We start from the raw sequence: 20,866 nt of genomic DNA on the forward strand, positions 1-20,866 counted from the left end.
AGTCTACAATATTAATTAGAAGGACAGAGGAAAGGTACAAATACAATAATATCTAATTAAGAAAACAGTGTTCAAACTTAATCATCACATGTTTAATAATACCACTCACTCGCTCGCCATTAATAAAAGGAACCCATAATTCGATCTCCATGTATAATCGAAAGAGCACATAATATTAGTAGTACTACTACCTAAAGTTAGCTAGCAGCTAGCTATAGGTATGGGGAGATCTGGAAAAGTTGTTTTGAAGAGAATAGAGAACAAGATAAACAGACAGGTAACCTTTTCAAAGAGAAGATCTGGTCTCTTCAAGAAAGCCCACGAAATCTCTCTTCTTTGCGATGCTCAAGTTGCCCTAATCGTCTTCTCCCCTAGAGGCAAACTCTTTCACTACTCTTCCTCCGATTCCTGGTAAGTACCTACATATATATATATATATATATATATATATATATATATATATATATATATATATATATAACTAGCTAGGTTTAAAAAAAGACACTAATTCTTGTGCTCTACACCACCTAATCTTTTTATTTTTATCATATACATATTAAAAAAAAAAGAATGAAAATTTAATTTATATATAAACATCTCTAACTCTTTTTATCAAAAATTAATTATCATCGACCTCTTCAAAATAATACGATCATTATATTTCTCTTTCTAAGTTATTAAAATAACTCAATCGGAACAAGCTCGATAATATTATTTGGGAAAGTTTTAAGGATTCCAAATTTCATTAGACGAAAAAGCAAAACTATGTACGTACTTAGAAACCTGAAACTAAACATGTACAATTCATGAGAAATCATCATATATGATTAATATATAATACTACTGTGCAATCTCTTCATTTTTATTTATTTATTTATTTATTTAAAATACTGTTACAGCATGGAAAGTATCCTTGAAAGACATGAAAGGTATTCTTATGGAGAAAGGCAACTCCATGCAATCAATCAGGAGTCTCAGGTATCATATATATATATATATATATATATATTTTTTTTTTGTTTCAATTTGTTAAAACTAAATTAATTTTTAATTATTATAAAAAATGTAGGAAACTAACTGGAGTCTGGAGCATGCTAGTCTTAAATCAAGACTGGAGGTGGTGCAAAGAAACCATAGGTAAGGGAAGGGAAGGGAAGCCCGCGGTTCACAAATGAATTTTAATCAAAATAAAATTATCCCTTAATTTGTCTTAATAAAAATGAATATGGGTATTAATTAATTAATGGAGAATCTGATTGTTTATATTAAAATATTATAGGCATTTCATGGGAGAAGATTTGGATTCATTGAGCTTAAGAGAGCTTCAAAGCTTGGAAACCCAGTTGGAATCTGGACTTAAGAATATGAGGTCCAAAAAGGTGGGAAACAAACTATATCACAAACAAACTTTTTATATATTGTCTAGAATATTTACGTCTCAGACATTTAAAAAATAAATTAACTGTTCAACTTAATTTTGGCTTAATAAAAATGATATTAACTTGAGTATTTCAAAATGTATAATTTTTAAACAGAAAACCATTAACTGGTCAAAGAATATGGCCCAACCATAATGTTAGATTATATGTTTAATAAAAGTGGAGAAATGATTTGGGGAGTGAATTTAAATGAGGAAATTGGTGAGAGAAGGGTAAGGCTGTGAAAAAACCTGGAAAATTGATAACCGAACTGAACCGATAGCTTACCAGATTTGTTTTACAAGTTTATTGGTTAACCGGTTCGATTTTTGGTTGAACTATTTTTCTAATTTAATCGGTAAAGCAGTAATAATTTAATTATATATTTATTTGGTTAATATTAGATATATTATAAATAATATTAGTTATTTTTAAATTATAATTTGTATATAATTGTTTAAAAAAAATATAATTTACATAGTTAAAAATAAGACTTTATTAATATTATAACATATTTCTAAACATATATATACAATATTATATTATAACAACACTATAATATATTATAACATAGATAAAAGAAAATAAAGAATACTATCAAAGTACCGCGCAAACAAGAATTTTGAAAAAAAATATCATTCGATAATTTAATAATTAAGTAAAATAATTTGAATTATCGGTTCACGGTTAAACTAGTTAACAGATCGGAACAAACCGGAACCAGTAGAAGCAAAACCGATAAAATCAATACCAACACCGATCGGTTAACATGTTTGTAAATTAAGAGGTAAAACCGGACTTAACCGGAATCATTTAACCGGTTAACCGACTAGTTAAATATCTCTAAAGACAACACAATCTGATTTGACTAAAAAAATAGAAAATTCTCTATATACTTTCACTCTTATATATATATATATATATATATATTTATTTTTTTCCAGACAATAATATTCATTCTCTCCCCGCAATTTATATTCTTATCCTCCTCATAATAGTGTGAGTATCTCATGTTTTCTATTTTTATCCTTAATTATTTTTTTGGTTATATGGTCTTACAATTTTTTTTATCTTGGGTTATTTTTTATTTGTTATAAATATATATATATATACTTTTTATTTTAATATTTTGAGATCATTTTAAAGATGTGATGGTAAATTTAATGATAAATTAGATAATCATGAGTTATTTAAAAGCAATCAGCATGAAAGAAGGCCTAGAATGTACACTTTAAAAAATAACTTAAAAAACATAAATCTTGAGACATATCAAAATTTGGTAATAGTATAAGGGTTTATTCATTATTTCAAATTTTATGGTTAAATTTTGAGACCTTATACCTACCTTGCTTATACTAATATTGGTAAATTTGTTTGCAGAATCAATTGATGTTGGAGTCCATATCAGAGCTAGAGAAAAAGGTAAAAAAATAAGTTATAAATTATTAGTAGTATTATTTTATTTTTATTTTTATTTTAAGGGAAATTATCGTACCCTTACCTTCATGATTTTCACTTTTATTTAAGAAGTTATAAATGAAAATCGAATTAACTTTTACATTTTAAACTTTTTTAAGAATTAATTTTGTTAATGGATATATCTTAATGGTTAATATAAATTATTTACTCTATTTATAAATTAAAAAAAAATAATGTTATGATCAATTAAATTAGTAATTAAGTAGAATATATATATATATATATATATATATATTATTTGAGCTTTAAATAATTTTAATCGCAAAATCCTTTGTATTGAACAGAAAAAGACACTGCAGCGGGAAAATAACTCAATCGCCAAAAAGGTTTCAATATTATCATTTTTTAATTTATATTTGTCACATTTTCATCTGAGTTCTAAATTTTAAAATAAATTAATTTAGCCTATTTAAAGAGATATATAATAAAAAAAATTTGACTTAGGACTTGATTGGTTACCAATAAAAAAAACATATTTTCACTCTTCGTTTCAAATCATTTCATTCATTGAACAAAATACTAAAATACTTTTTATTTTAAATTATTATTTTTTATTTTATCCTTTATTTTTTATCAAAAACATTTTATATCCTTTCAAAATTACCACCAATAATTGTTTTTAAATAATTCAGGTTATAATTATAACTCAAATCTAAACAAGCCCTTAAGCTCAAAAGTGAGAATTTATTCTAAAAATTTGATAAAATTAAAATTAAGATTGAAATTAGAGTTAGATTTGAAATTAAAATTTAAAATGTAATTTCAATTCTTATATTGGTTAAATATTAAGATTAAAAATTGTAATTAATTATAATACAATTCAAAGTATAATTTTTAATTATACTATTTTTAATTCGGAATTTAATTTTAATATTAATTTTTTATATTTTTATCAAATAAATTTTTTTTATTATTATTTTATCATTACAACATCGTTAATATTTTAATTAATGTTATTTTAATTTAAAAAGTTAACATTTCAAACTGATATATATTTTTAATAGAAATTAAACCCTAAAAATTTTTTAAATTTATACTACCATACTAATATGTTAGGCCAAACTAATACTTTAATAATACAAATAATATATATTTAAATTAATTTTATTGTATTTCTTTTAAATATAATAATTGAAATGAAATTACAATATTAATTATAATTTTTTTAAACAAACATAATAATTAAATTGAAATTAAATGTCAATTTGTGTGAAATTGAAATTATAATTATAGTAAATATCAATTCTAATTCTCATCGTTCAAACGGATTCTGAGATTAAATATGTTTCTTTAGTCGTGATATCATTATAAAACTCCCAAAATATATGAAATTAACACATTTTTACCTATCATTTTATTCATGTTAATCATAAAAACCTAGACTTAAACTAAGTTAATTAATGTATATTTTTTTTTATTATTAAAAGTAGTTAGATACTCCTTAAACATTATTTCTTGTGAACAATATTAGACTGAAGTTAAGATTCTCTTACTAGACTCTATTTGGGTTGTCTACTTATACTCAAATTTTGTTTATCTCACTTAACAATTATATCACATTAACATTAGTAAGTTTTTTTTTTACTGTAGTACATCTAAATTAGTTTTTTTTTTCCTATAAATGAGTGAAGTTTGTTAGATAATAAAATTAGAAAAAATATTGAATTTGACCAATAAGAGTATAGGGTTCTATATACACTATATTAATTTTTTTACTATAAGAGATGGGTTAACCCTGGTTAGAATGTTGTAGTCCATGAGTCTAATGAGCTTATCAAAGTTCGGATATATATATAATTAGGGGACAATTTGAGTCAGTTTTAGTTTTAGGTTGGTCGTTTGAGCTTGTAGATTAACATGTCGCTCTTAATCTGAACCTAACATATTTATTTGTGATTTTTAACCCGAACACAATCCAATTTATCCAACTCATTTGTAACTAAACCCGATATAATTAATTCATATTTCTCTATTTCAAATAAAAATGACATCAATACAAAATAAAATTAAGCTAAATCATAATTTAAAAAAAAAAAAAAAAAATGAGTGAGTGAGTGAGTAGAAAAAAATACAAAAGAAACTTGTATACAAATTATCGGGTCTACTTTGAGTAATTTCAAGTCGACCCGATTTTGACATTTTTATTAATCAGGTTAAACAAGTCGACCTGATTTTGACCCAAACAAAAAATACATAATCCTAACCTAATTTTTTCGTCTTCAGTTTAGGTCATGTTTTTGTGTCGAATCCAAAATTCACGGCATATATATATATATATATAATATCATTATGATGAGATGATTTCAATATTAATTATTTGTTATTATTAAAGCAGATTAAAGAAAAAGAGGTGAAGGAAAAAGAAAGAGGAATGGTTGTTCTACAAAGGCAAAAGCCAAACACAGTCTTGCCTCCTTGGATGATTAGCCACATTGATCATCATTGATCATCATCCTCAATTCTATGATTCTGATTCTCTTTTATATATAATTTTTATATCAGTATACTTATGTATATTTAATTTAATAATGTGCACTCAAAATATTACATTTTACCTATATATATATATATATAATTTTAAGTAATATATCTGTAAAATATTATTATATTAGAATATATTATATTATATTAGTTTTTATTATTATATTATTATATTATTATATTATATTAGTTTCCTTATAATTTAATATAATATCTATATTTTAGACAAGTTAGGTAACTCTAAATATATCATTAAATATAATTTTTCAGTCAAAGTTTTGATTTTTAGTTACAAAATTTAGTCTTTCGCTGTCTCCATCAATGATTACTTTAATCATTGATGGAGATAGGGAGAATGAACGGGTAAAACCAATTCGTTTTGTTCGATCCCTAATAAATTCAAACTAAATTTATTAAATCCGTAATCCAAACCATTTTACTAATTATTATGGATCAAACCATTTTACTAATTATTATGGATCGGATATTGATTGAATTGAATATGGCTTGAACAATCCAAACTAAAAAATATTTATATATTTTTAAATATTAACTTGAAATTATTCAATAAATTTAAATTTATTAGATTATTTAAATTCAATCCGATTTAAAATCAAGTTGAATTTAATCCAAACCGAAATAGTTAATCCAATTTTGTAACTCGAATTAAGTTCAGATTAGTCTATCAAATGCACACCTATTGAATTAAGAAAAAATACAATTAATTAATTAATTTTATTATTTAATGTTTAATTATAAAAAATAGTATTAAATTTTTAATATTATAATTAATTTAATTTGTTTATTTATAATTTGAACTCAAAATAATAATAAAATCTTAAGTAAAAAATATATTATTCAGGGGTAATGTTATTTAAAGAAAAACAAATTAAAAAATATATTTTTATTTACATAGTTTGGATAATTTGGATAATTTTAATCCAATTCGATCCGATCTCAATTCAATTCGAAATATCCAATCTGAATTAGTATTTCAGATTAATCCACCCAATGTTCATCCTTAGATGGATGGAGGACTCTAATCATTATTATTATTATTATATTTTTTTTCTTTCAAATAATTCTATTAATATTCTCTGAGTTTTATTTTTAGTTGTTGTTTTATCTCATTAGTCAATGCCCATATTTTTATTGGTCTTAATCCAATCATATATGTTTTTTTTACTGATTATTTAGTCAACACACTATCATCCTGGAGCTATTCAACGACGAGATGGCAATGTGTTGCATAAAAGAAAATCAACGAAAAATGTAGAATTCATAGGCATAGAATGTTGGGGGAGACAACACCTGAAAATAATACATTATTAACATTTTAATATCTCGTTTTCTCTCAAATTATTCAAGTCATTTCCATCTTCAGTTTGAGGAGGAATATTTTAATATAAAAATAATATATCTATAAGATAAATTATGATAATATCAATATTATATTATTATTTTATATTATATTAGTTTTTTATAAGTCTAATATAATGTTATACATTAGATATATGTAACTCAAAATATATCTTTCAATATAATTTTTCTATCTATTCTAACACTAATAAATCGAATTAAAAATGTTTCGAGTTAATATATATATATATATATATCTATATATATATATATATATATATATATATATATATTTGAACTATTTTATTATAAGTTTAAATCGTAATATTTTTGATTTAAAATTTTCAGGCGATTCTCATTATAAGTTTAAGTGAACTTTATAACGATTATATTTAAGGTTGTGCTAATTTCTTTCGTGTAACTAAAAATAATTCGCTTTATTATATATTTAGATGCTTTACTTTTACTTTTTTATTTCTCATTTATCAAAACATTTTTTCTTTTATTTTGTTTGAAAGCATACAATTTATATTAATTATAAAGCTCGTAATCAAATTGGTAAAATTTCATAAAAAACAAAATTATGACATCATCTATTAAAAATTATTGATAATCAACTAAAACATCATTGAAATTATAAAAAAAGTAACTTAATTTTTTCTCCTTAATTTTTTTTATCAACATTTAGTAATACAATAATTTTAAAATATATATTTAATCAACTTTCTGCCATTATCGAAGACCTTAAAAAAAAATATTTTTATATTCATAGACGGTCCCGAGTTTTGGGCTGCATTAAATGTTGAAAAAATGTGAAATTTTTTTCTTCTAAATCTAGTTTAAAAAATTAATAAAAAGTTAGTTTTTAGTGAAATTTAAAATTATAACCAAATAAAAATTCTTAATTTTATCATAAACCAATATGCTACAACATATTTTGATTAAATATATAATAAATTTAATTAGCTATCTAAAATTTTTTTTTATCAAATAAGCTGTCTTAAGGAGTGGGCTACCTTAGCCCGAGGGTTTGCTGGACTTATCCGACCGACCCAGTCTATAGTCTATATATAGTACATTCTCAACATTGATCAAGTAATTAAAAAAAAAATTATGAACTGGAATTTGGGGTTTAATTCCCACAAATAAATAATATAAAATGTTCAATTAATCTGATGAATTTAATTGACTATAATACTAATCTATCAAACTTACACAAAAAAAGAAAATAAATTAATTTAGCTTTAATAGAACACTTGTAATTTCAATGATAATCTCATCTAGGAAGAAATCTGATTTCACTTGTAATTATTATATTTGTAGTTAATACAAAAATAATTTGAGTTAATTTTATCTTTAATTAGTCTATGTAAAAATACTTTGAAATTTAACAATACCTAAAAAAGTGAGTGTATTACCATTTGAAATTATTTTGAAAGAGGATGGAAGATGGAAAAAGTTGTTAAAATATTGAAGAAGAAGATTTATGAAAATGTAATGTTATTCATTTCAAACAATTATATCTCTACTTTACATACAAGTTTCACTACACACTGACAATTAATAAACTAATTAAGTAATTATTTAAACTAATTAACATTTTTAGTTAGTGACCAATTCACAATTTATTAAATTATTATTTTTATATATTTCGCTCAAGAAGAAACACAATTTTTTTTTTGAAAAAAGTTAATTCAAATTATATAAATAAGAGTCGTTTAAGCAACAACAAAAGCATAACTCAAGAAGAAACATAGTATATTAGATAAAGTTTCACCTTAACCAAACAAGTCGATAAAACATTAAGTCTTCAACCAACTCAATTCAACAAACTCCATTTATTTTTCAGCTACCCAACATAAACAAACGAGCAAGTCCAATTCAGTAAACTCTATTTTTTCTCAGCTACCCAACATAAACAACTGAACAAGTCAAATTCAACGAGTTCCATTTTTTTAACTACCCAACATAGACAAAATAATAAACCAATTCAGCAAGCTCCATTTTGTCCGATTGCAAGAGAATCTTTTTCCACCATTAAGAATTTTCAAAATCTCACTTTGATCGATAAAACCGTACTCGTATTCACAGTAATTTTTAAAGAAGCCAATTTAGTAATTGTGGTTATTTGGTCGTTAATTTTTAAAGAATTAGGATCTCCATTTACTCTCTACAGTTGTTCATGATCAACATCTTGAGAGTCAACAATGTTCATCATAATTTGCAGGTTTTTAATTTAATGTCCGACATAAACTAGTTTGGAAGCTCCCTAAAGTATCTCTTCCATCTGGGCATTTACATATTAGTCTCATCATCCCATGGTTTAACATCCAACAGAATAGAGGATTTTTCGGACTCTACTACATGTTTTTCTGCCTGCAGACTTTTTCTCATCTTCGGTCTCTTCACCAAACAAGTCAACATCATCATCATGGCCCTCAGCAATAGAAGTCTTCGAATTTGAACTCACGAAATTTTATTTTCTAAGCAGGTTTATCTTCAAACAAGCCTGCAACACTATCAGACTCTTTCGCACCAATAGCTATAAATGTATTTGATCTATGAACGCATTAAAACCGTCTTATCTAAAACTAATATAATTTTTAGGTTTACCGTTGTATTTTCATTTCTATTAGACTTTTCAATTGACAAATAAATGTCACAAAAGAATGTCACCAATTTGATGACGATAAATGATTGACAACGTTATGGGTAAAAAAAACAATATATATATATATAAAAATGAATAAAGAATAGGTGAATTTGAAAATTAACTGACATTGTTTATGTAACAAATAACAACGAGATAACAATTTGTTGACAAAATACAAGATGAAAACTTATATATATAGTTGGATTAAAACTATAATAAATAATGGTTTTAACTTTTGAAAAACTACGATTAAATTATAACTCTAACAATTAGATAACTACAAGAAATAAAATCATAAATATAAAAACATTAAAAAAAGACAAATTATATATTAAAATTATTATTATAATAAATTTATTACAACACATCAATAACTTATTAAAACCTTCGTCAATGTCAGGCTAGTATAAGATTAAGATAATGTGTACTCAAAATTTGGTTTTTCATACCTATTACAAGAGAAATAAATAAATTAATGTTCATTAAATGTTATATAAAATTATATCTAACTTATAAACATGATATATATTATGCCTATAAAAAATAATATAATAATAATAATTTAAGTTTCTTAATAATAATCTATATTTGTAACCATCGTTATTAATTTTACTTCTTTTATAAACAAACAATGTCGACTATATAAGTAATAAGATGCATACTAAAGTATCTTAACTTGTTTGATATGAAATGGATTTTTTAGTTTATTTTTGTTAATTGTTTTTGGATTTTATTTTTATAAAATTCTCTATTTCTCAAATCACTACAGTGTACTAATCAAATCACTCTTTTATCATAAAAAAAATACTAAAATAATTTTATTTTAATAAATTTTAAATATAAAATACATTTTGAATAATTAAACCAATAGAAAATAAAATTAATTTTTATTTTTTATACCAAAAACAAAGATAAAATTGTTTGGGGGTAAGTTTTATTCAACATATACTTGATCTATTGACTCAAACTTATTCTAGGTTGCGTTTGATTGTCCTCAACTTATTTTGATTGTTAACTATAATTAAATTTGATTCAACTTATACTTTTAACTTATTTATTTTGTGTATTTGAATAATATTTAATAATTAGTATTATATATATATATATATATATTAAAATATACATTTTTTTTAATATTAATCACTTTATTTTTTTTTATAAATTGTGAATAATATAAATCTCATTCTTTAATTATATATTTATAAACTTAATATTTTTATTTAAAATAATTTGAATATTTTATTAACTTAATTTTAAATATTAATTAATTACTTAAATTAAAAAAATAAACTATTTTAAAAATAAATTATATTAGTTTCTATAAATTTTAATATTATTTTTCTATTTTTGTTTGATATATTATTTTTATTGTTTATCTTTTTTTGAAAATGGTAAGTAAATATTAAAAATGATACGAATCGTTATATTTAACGACAAATTTATTTAATAAGTTATCGAGTTCGTAAGTTATTGAAAAGAACGATTAACTCTCTGACATACTCTATTAACTTTCTAGACTAATCTCGAAAAACGCCATAATAGCATTATGAATGATACGCTTCGGGCGACTACGATAATTGAAAGTTCGACGATTTCTCTCAAACTAGATAGTCCACCAAAAAATAATTGAAATGGTAATCCAAATATGTAGGTCTGTCATATCAGTTGTATTAAACCAAACTTCTCAGTAACTACTCAAAGACTCGGGCATCGCCCAATGAATCTTATTAATATTCCACAAAAAAATCAAATATTAGTCACAACTCAACAATAAAGTAAGTGAGTTGCTAATTCAACTTTCTCGTAATACATACAACAATGATAACCATTATACAACTTTTTTCATGCATATATTATTCGTAAAAATTTCACCGTGAATAACGCTTCATCCAAATAACAAAATCTTGGATGAAATATTTTTTAATTCTCAAAGCTTCTCCTAACAAAAAATATATGGAATCATCTTAACGAAAAACTTATAGCAATTCCTCACATGGAAACTATTGATCATGTTTTGCCAGCGCATAACGTTTTGTTCAGACGGGACACTTGTTTGCGTTCTACAAAAGTAAAAATTTATTATAGGACGACTCTCCTTAATGTTTAATCTCCTTTTATATTTTATTCGGCTAAAAACCACTAGACAGATGATTAAACATATTTTTACTGTGTCATTTATAAATATAGCAATAGAAGATGGTTTATGATACATCTTGGCTAGACTTTTGACACTACACCAAATGTCGTCCTAAAAACTTGTCGGAGAACCATCCCACAATGAATCTAGTTTACTCATGAATTTTATTTCACATAAAATAAATTTTCTTCAAATGCTACACTGCGTTGAATAATTAGATATTTTATTTAACCAAAAAGATCATTTAATTTATTGATGTTAAAAGACTATTCGGTTGCATTGTAAATCTACTAAGCTATTACGCAAAAATAGATAAAACTTGTAGATTTATTCATATATTTTGATTTTTTTTGTTAATATCTTTTAATATTTTCGAATTAAAAAATTATAATTAATTATTTAGAAAAATAATATAATATTATATTATTTTAAATAAATATAAATAAGTGATATATATATATATAATTAATTGTATATTTAGATAAATGATTTTGTTCGTAAAAAGAATGTTTAATTTTTTATATTATAATAATTAAATAAAATTATATAAATAAAAAGTAGAAAAGAAAAAAATGAATAAAAATATTTTTAAAGGTAACCAGAAAATAAAATGTCGAGATTACAAAGTAACGTTGAGATTATAGTTAAAAAAAGCCGTGAAATATATAAAAAATTATAAGTTTAAACGCAAATATATTTAAATATTAGTTAAAATTAATGTAATAGAATCTCATGCAAAACTCATAATAATTCAATATTATAAGGTGAATCAAACACAGCCTTGGATGAATGAAAACAATAACTAGCTGTATATATAGTAAATATTAAAGAGTGAGGGTACAAGTATACAGTAATATTAATATCTAATTAAGAAAACGTCAGTGTCCGAACCAATAAGGAATCGACAACAATTTCACTAACACCAAACTTGTTTTATAATACCGCTCGATCGCTAGCTCTTCCGATAAAAGGAACCCATAATGAATCGATCTCCGTATATAATCGAAAGAGCATTAGTACTAGCTAAGCTAGCTAGCTTATAAGTAGAGAATACATATAATTAATTATACGGTATGGGGAGATCTGGAAAAGTTGTTTTGAAGAGGATAGAGAACAAGGTAAACAGACAGGTAACATTTTCAAAGAGAAGATCTGGTCTCTTTAAGAAAGCCCACGAAATCTCTCTTCTTTGCGATGCTCAAGTTGCCTTAATCGTCTTCTCCCCTCCCCTAGAGGCAAACTCTTTCACGACTCTTCCTCCGATTCCTGGTAAGTACCTACACTACATGTATATCTACCTAGGTTTCCAAAAGGACATGAGTTCTTGTGAAAAAAAGAAAAGAAGAGTGTTATTTGGGAAAGTTTTAAGGTTTCCAAATTTGATGAGTAAATATCACCCAAAAAAAGTTTTGAAAACCGTTTCCGATTACCGACCCGATTTTCTGGACGAACTCCAAGACCGAATTTTAAATTCATTAAATTTAAGTTTTCTTGTCGGTGGGTCCTCCAGAATTCGAAAGGTGAAGCAGCTCCTTCAAGATTTCATAGAAGGTAGCAGATGTCTTCGATGACCACCTGCTACTTTATTGGTGGTGTTACATCTCCCACACACTGATGTCTCCTTCATAAAAGGCCGGTGATCACTGGGTTTGGGTTGATAAACTAGATCTAGTAGAGAGAAGAAGAGATAGATCCAGCTGAGAGCTTCAAGAAAGGCCGATAATCACTTGGTTGGTTTGGGTTGATAAAGTAGTTCCAGTAGAGAGAAGAAGTGATAGATCCAGCTGATAGCTTTTTGAAGGGTCGATTATCACTGAGTTTGGGTTGATAATGTAGATATAGTAAAGAGAAGAAGAGGTAGATCAGATAAAGAAGAAATGTCCAGAGTTTTACTATTGACCTTTGGACCGGATATTTCCGGTTTGTTTTTTTCGGTTGGACCAGATTTTGCCCGGTTCAAAAGGTGACCGCATTAAAGTCAAAAAACCAGACCGCTCTCTTAACCATTTCGCGGTCGGACCGGTTGAACCGACGATGCCGCCTATTTTTAAACCTTGCCAAAATAGCAAGACTATACGTACGTAGAAACCTGAAACTGAATATGTACAATTCATGAGAAATCATCATCATATACACGCGTACGTAGAAACCTGAAACTGAATATGTACAATTCATGAGAAATCATTATATATATATATGATTATAATCCCTTCATTTTTATTTATATAAAATACTGTTACAGCATAAAGAATATCCTTGAAAGACATGAAAGGTATTCTTATGGAGAAAGGCAACTCCATCAATCAGGTATCATTTATTTTGTTTTCAATTAATTTGTTATATAAAACCATATAAAAATTATTAAAAAAAATTAATGTAGGAAACTAACTGGAGTCTGGAGTATGCTAAGATTAAATCAAGACCGGAGGTTGTGCAAAGAAACCACAGGTAACTAAGGGAATCCCGGGTCACAAATGAACTGATCATATATTAAGTGATTAATTTTAATCAAAATAAACTTATCCCTTAATTTGTTTTAATAAAAATGAATATGGGTATTAATTAATTAATGCAGAATCTGACTGTTTATATTAAAATATTATAGGCATTTCATGGGAGAAGATTTGGATTCATTGAGCTTAAGAGAGCTTCAAAGCTTGGAAACCCAGTTGGAATCTGGACTTAAGAAAGAATATGGTGTCCAAAAAGGTGGGAAACAAACTATATCACAAACTTTATTTTATATATTTTTTAATATCAGTCCTTCAACTTTTTATAGATTATCTAAAATATTTATGTCTCAGACATTTAAAAAAAAAAAAAGATAACTGATCAACTTAATTATGGCTTAATAAAAATGATATTAAGTACTTGAATTTGCGTGGTATGAATTTGGCTTTCAACTGCGATTTGATAGGCCCGGCTATATATGTACTTCGGCCTAATGGGCGATGGGCAGCCCATTGGTAGGTATGATGATATGTGGGCTGGCTGGAACTGTATGATTATGAAGGTATGTAATGTATGTATGTATGTATGACCATGCAAACCACCAAATTTTCTTAATAATATTAATGTACTTATTTGAGATCTTATAAAATGTTAATTATTTCAGGTTATTATTATATGTGATCACATGGGTTTGGGAGTGAAACTGGTTTACCATTACATATATATGGCATAGTAAAAGCCAGCAACCCTTTTGTTAATAATCTTAAGAAGGAATACAAAGGAATTATTGGCAAGAGGAATTAATCCTGTTTTTTCAATAAACTGTTCTTCCAAAAGAATGCACGAGCGTGCAGAAGTGTTATCTTGAACTGTTCTAGCTTGCTAAGCAAGTGAGGGTGAAATTGGGAAAAGTTGACCAGTATTTTATCAATCTGGCAGCAGATGCTATGGTCACATGGATTGAAGCCAACTGAGGGATCTAATCAGGTATTGGCTAATGGTATCAAGAAAATAGGGAATATTCATCTTCTTGTTGTTTGGAGTTGAGAACAATAACAGTAATAAAATTGATGAGCTTTCAATTTCATTTCATCGTAATAAAATCAGTTTGTGGGATTTTGGATCTGAGTTGGGTTTCTAATTAATGTACTGTCTTTTCCTTTCTTTTCTTGGAGACAACCATTTTAAATTTTAAATTGCAAGCTGTCAATATTTTATTTATTTTTTTTTAAGAGAGTAAGGGTAAATAATTTGAGAGAGAATAAGGGAGGGAATCATTTGTTACTATTGGAAAAGATAAAAGATAAGGAGAAAGAAAAAAAAAAAAAAAATTTTTTGTTATTTTTCCAGCAAATCATCCACTTCATTCTTCCTCAATTTCCTATTCAAATTCTCTTTCCAAACCATTTCTCTTTTTTAAAAAAATAATCATTTCATTCTCTCATCAATTACATCATTCCATTTATTAATCAATATTACAAAATTTTATAATTATAAAAAATAAATTTATAATAATATCAATTGTCTTTTTATAAAAATAATAATTTAAGTTTATTCAATAAACTCAAACCAACTACCCTCTAATTGTGAGTACTAAAATTAAAAGAGATTAACATTTACCGTTGAAAAATCAATTAGAAAAAATTAATTATAATAAATATATGTACGCCGCATGGTAACTATTCTCCAAAATAAATGAAATAACACTAGTCATTGATCATGTGCATTGAATAGAAATAAATTAAGAGATACAAAATATTTATTTATAAACTTAGATTCATAAGAGTTTTAACTCAGTAAATAATTATATTTTGTTTTAAACTTAATTTTCTCTCTACCTCTCTCATTCGTCAACGTTTTAGTTTATAATTTCAATATTTCTCTCATCACTTTTAAATATTTATTTTATTAATTTTTTCTCATCTATTTCATTATTTTTTTAATTATTTTATTCATTCCCTAATTATTTATAATCATTTACTTATTATATCTTATCTATTTTATCATATTTTATATATTTATATAAAATTATTATAATATTAAAACATATATTTAAATACATTTTTATTTATTATTTATAATATATGTATCTTAAAACAAATATAAAATATAAATATACTATAATTTTTTTAATTTATAATTATAATTTTGAAATTAATTAAACTTAATTAATTATCTAAAATACCATTAGAGTTTATATGATCAAACTTGACTTAAATGATTTATAAAAGTAACCATTACAGTTCATATAGTAAAATTAGGTCAGAGAGTTAAAAATGAATTGAAAATTAAAAAATTGGAAAGAGAGTATGGAAAGATAAAAAGATATATATTAATAATAATTTTTTTTTTATTAAGCGTCTGTTCGCTAAAAATTTTATTTAATTTTTATCAAATTATTTTTTAATTAATTATTTCTCACCATTAATAATTCATTTCATTAATCAAAATATTAAAATATTCTCTAATTTAAATTATATTTTATATTTTATTATATATCAATACATTTTAAAGTCTTTTTATAAAAAATATTATTATCTCCTTAAAAAGCATCACCCATCATTCAAATTTTCCTCTTTCTTAATTTAAAAAAAAAATCATAACCAAATGAAACCTATACGAATCATGTAAATATTTTTTTTAAAAAAATGGAAATAAAAATAAAAAAAAGAGTGATTTTAAAAAATATGAGAAAGGGAGGAGACCGTAAATTTTAAAATATTATTATATATATCTATATATTTTTTATATCATATTTATATTAAATATATTTAAAATTATATATTTATAAAAATTAATATATTCTTATTATTTATTTTAAAATATATTATTTTTAATTTAAGTAGTTTATTAATAGTTAAAATTATATATTAATAAAAAAATTATAAAAAAAATAATATAATTTATTTTCTAATATATTATGTTTTAATTTAATTATTTATTAAAATTTAAAATTAAATTAATAAATATATATATATATAACATTATAGTATAATATTAATTATTAAAATAATATTATAAATATAAAAAAATAAATAAATCATGCCTAAATTAAATTTAAACGATTAAATAAGCTGAAAAAATATGTGTAATAAAAAAAACTGAATAAATAAATCATAAGATGATGAAAATAAGAATGAGCTCTTAAAATTACCGTGTGATGGTCAAATATGAGAAACTTTTAAATGTATTAAATGGGGCCACCCAAAAGTTAGGTCATCCTATATGTAAGGTAGAAATTTACCACATTGAGGAAATATAGAGCGAGAGTAATTGCGGAGTAAACGAGAGAATGAATCAAGTGGTATCATATGTTATTAGCATTAGAAAAGGAAAGTATAAGATAGAGAGATGCACAAATTATTATTTCTTCTATTAGTTATCTCATTCGTTCTCTTTTCTAAATTACAAACCATCGTCCCAATATTATTTTATCATTATTCACGACTGTCCCTAATTTAGTTGTTTTTTAATAGTATTTAATATTAATTTATTAATATTATTTTGCCATTTCAGTTCACATATAAATATTTTTTTTTATTATTAAATAAAGCAGTCATTTAAAAATACAAATAAAACCTACAAATTTAGGCCGGTTATAGTTGACTCTTTCAAAACAACTTTATTGAGTAGATTAATATCATGAGTTTTTTTATTAGTTATTTAGTCCTACTTAAGCTTTGTTTAGTTGAGTTATTAAAATACATAAAAATGATGATTAATGATAATTTTGAAAAGATAAAAATATATATTTTTTAAAAAAAGAATTAATTAAAGAGTAGTGGATATATATAAATAAAATAAAAATATTTAATATTTTAATTAATAAATTAATTAATTTCATAGATAAAAGTAATGAAGTTTTTATTGAGTTATTTGAATAATTCAAAACTGAAAAGACCATATTTTATGAATTAATTTTATTATTATTGAGAATTGTTATTTACTTTGTTAAGAAAAAAAATTATAATTTACATTAAATTACTTATTTTATGTGTAATTATATACCTATTATATTTATATACATATAAATAATAATATAATAGTTATATTATCATATTAATGTGCAAGTTTATACATATTGTAATAATATTTAACCGAAATACTACTTTATATTTGAAAGTCCATTCCTAAACTCAATATTAAACAAAAATTTAAGTACTTAAAGTTGAGACAAAATTTTAAAGATTTTTATAATATATTTTTAAGACAAATAACTCATGATTGTTGTAATTTATCAAAAACAAAAACATAAAATGAAGAAGATCCGTGATAATTAATATTGAACAATTGAGAAATAATGTCACAAAAGAAGATCACACCAATTTGACGACGATAAATGATTAACATCAATTCACTGGTGCGATAAATAAAACGAGCATAGTCGACGGAGTGTGCAAAAATTACAACGTATAGGTAAAAAACAATATTTATACAATTAATAATGTGAATAAAAAAGGTTTATGTAAAAAATAACGACAAGATAATAATTTGTTGAAAAAAAACTATATAGAAGCCTATATAGTTAGATTAAAACTGTAATAAAGAGAGGTTTTAACGATAATAATTTTTATTTATTTTGAATTAAGGAAACTAGAATGACAACATACCATCAGCATCATGGTTTATCGTTCCATTCAAAAATGATACAAATAACTACTAGAAATAAAAACATAAAAAATATCATTTATATAGTAATTTATTATAGTAAATTTATTATAACACATCAATAATTTATTAGAATCTTCCATAATGTCATGCAAATATGAAATTAGGATAATGTGTACTCAAACTTATTTTCCAACCATATTATAAGAAGAAGAAGTGAATTAATAATTAATAAATGTTTTATATCTAAAGTATAAACAAAATATATATATATATATATATATATATATATATATTATGCATATAAAAAATAATATATAATGATAAGTTAACTTTCTTAATATTAATAAGATTCTAAATCTGTAACAATCATTATTAATTTTCATTTATAAACAAACAATGTCGATTATATAAGTAATAAGAGGCATACTAAAATATCTTAAATTCTCTATTTCTCAAATCACTGTAGTGTAATAATCAAATTACTATTTACCGTCTAAACTACTAAAATATTTTTCTTTTATTAAATATAAATATAAATACATTTTTAATAATTAAATCAATTAAAATACAAATAAAATGTTTATATTATAATGATTCAGCTTATAGTCTTATTGACTCAGAACTTATTCTCTGTAGGTTGATTTTGATTGTACAATTATTTGATTAGTAAAGCTGAGTAAATTTTATTCACTTCTTGTCCAGTTTAATTTATTTTGTATTTGAATAGTTTTAATAATTAGTAATATATATATATATATATTTATATATATATATATTTATATAGATATAGATATATATTATATATACATTTGTTTTTAATTATTAATCACTTTTTTGTAAGTTGTGAATAATATAAAACTCATTCTTTAAATTATAAAGATATAAACTTAATACTTTTATTTAAATAATTAAATAGTTTATTAACTTAATTTTAAATATTAATTAATTACATAAATTAAGCAATAAATTATTTAAATATATTTTTATTTTTGTTTGATATATAAATTTATTGTCTAATTTTGTTGAAACTAGTACCGGTATATTAAAAATGATAAGAATTGTTTAAACACACAACGACAAAACATGATATGAACAAATTTTATTCATATTTATCGAGCTCATTGGTTTCTCGAGAAAAACAATTAATTCGTCGATCCGACTCTAACCACCGACTTTCCAAAACAATTTTCAAAAAAATGTCATTATAATAACATTATGAATGATACGCAACGGATAATGCGATCATAAAAGTTCGACGATTTCTCTACACCAAATAGTCCATAAAAAATATTGGAATGATAACCCAATTAGGTAGGTAGGCCATATTAGTCCGCATTATTAATTCAAACTTCTCAACACAATCCGAGACTCGGACATCACTCAATAATCTTAATAATACACAACAAAAGACTATAGATATCAATGATCTTTCGACAATATAAAGTAAGTGAATTGTCGATTCAACATCTTCATGACACATATGACACGACTAACTACAATACAACCATTTTCATTCAAATATATTAGTAAGATTTCACTTTAATAAAACTCCATCCAACGAGACGAGATCTTACATGAAATCGTTGATTCTCAAGTTTCTCCCACAAAAATTATATAGAATCATCTTAGAAAACAAATATAGCAACGTCCCACATGTAAGCTATTTATTTCTTGTAAACAACATAATGTCTTGGTTCAGACGAGGACATTTGCTCGTGTCTTACCAAAATTAAACTCTATTATGACACAAATTATCTTAACTTTAATCTTCTTTATATTTAACTTTTATATTTAATGCCGCTGACGAAGTTACCACATGATCAAAACATTTCTTTAATTTTTCATTTATACAGTTAATTTTATATATTGTTTAATTTATTTCGTATTAAAATAGTTAAAATTTAATTTATATTACTATTATAAAACTAAGAAAAGTCATAATATTATTATTATTTTATTCTTGGTTACAGGGTGAAGTCTCTAAACTCATTAATATATTTTAAATATATTTTTTAAAAATTTTTGTAAAAAAATAATATTAGATTATTTTAAAATAATAAATATAAATAAAGTATACATATAAATTAAGAAAAAACAAATTAAATTTTATTCTTATTACTAGAGTGGTCAAGTGGACTGATCAGCCTACAAAAATTATAGTTCTGTAATATTATCTCTCAATTTTTTTCTTTTAAAAAAAAAATTCATGTATAACTATTATTAAATAATATAATTGAATAAAATTAAAAAGTGAAGAAAATATAATTTTTTTATAAA

General features: G+C 23.6%; 1 protein-coding gene and 1 pseudogene across 1 annotated transcript; both read left to right on the forward strand.

The window, feature by feature from the left end:
- The first annotated feature begins 220 nt into the window (after positions 1–220).
- LOC124929631 (truncated transcription factor CAULIFLOWER A-like) lies at positions 221–5,343 on the forward strand. Its single transcript, XM_047470033.1, has 7 exons — positions 221–411; positions 900–978; positions 1,070–1,137; positions 1,280–1,379; positions 2,799–2,840; positions 3,182–3,223; positions 5,233–5,343. The coding sequence occupies exons 1-7, from the start codon at positions 221–223 to the stop codon at positions 5,341–5,343; spliced, it is 633 nt and encodes a 210-aa protein (XP_047325989.1).
- Positions 5,344–12,600: 7,257 nt separating this feature from the next.
- LOC124929554 lies at positions 12,601–14,540 on the forward strand (annotated as a pseudogene).
- The last annotated feature ends 6,326 nt before the right edge of the window (positions 14,541–20,866 follow it).

Source organism: Impatiens glandulifera, chromosome 3 (assembly GCF_907164915.1).
Source record: "Impatiens glandulifera chromosome 3, dImpGla2.1, whole genome shotgun sequence".
In the NCBI taxonomy this organism is placed as follows: Eukaryota; Viridiplantae; Streptophyta; class Magnoliopsida; order Ericales; family Balsaminaceae; genus Impatiens; species Impatiens glandulifera.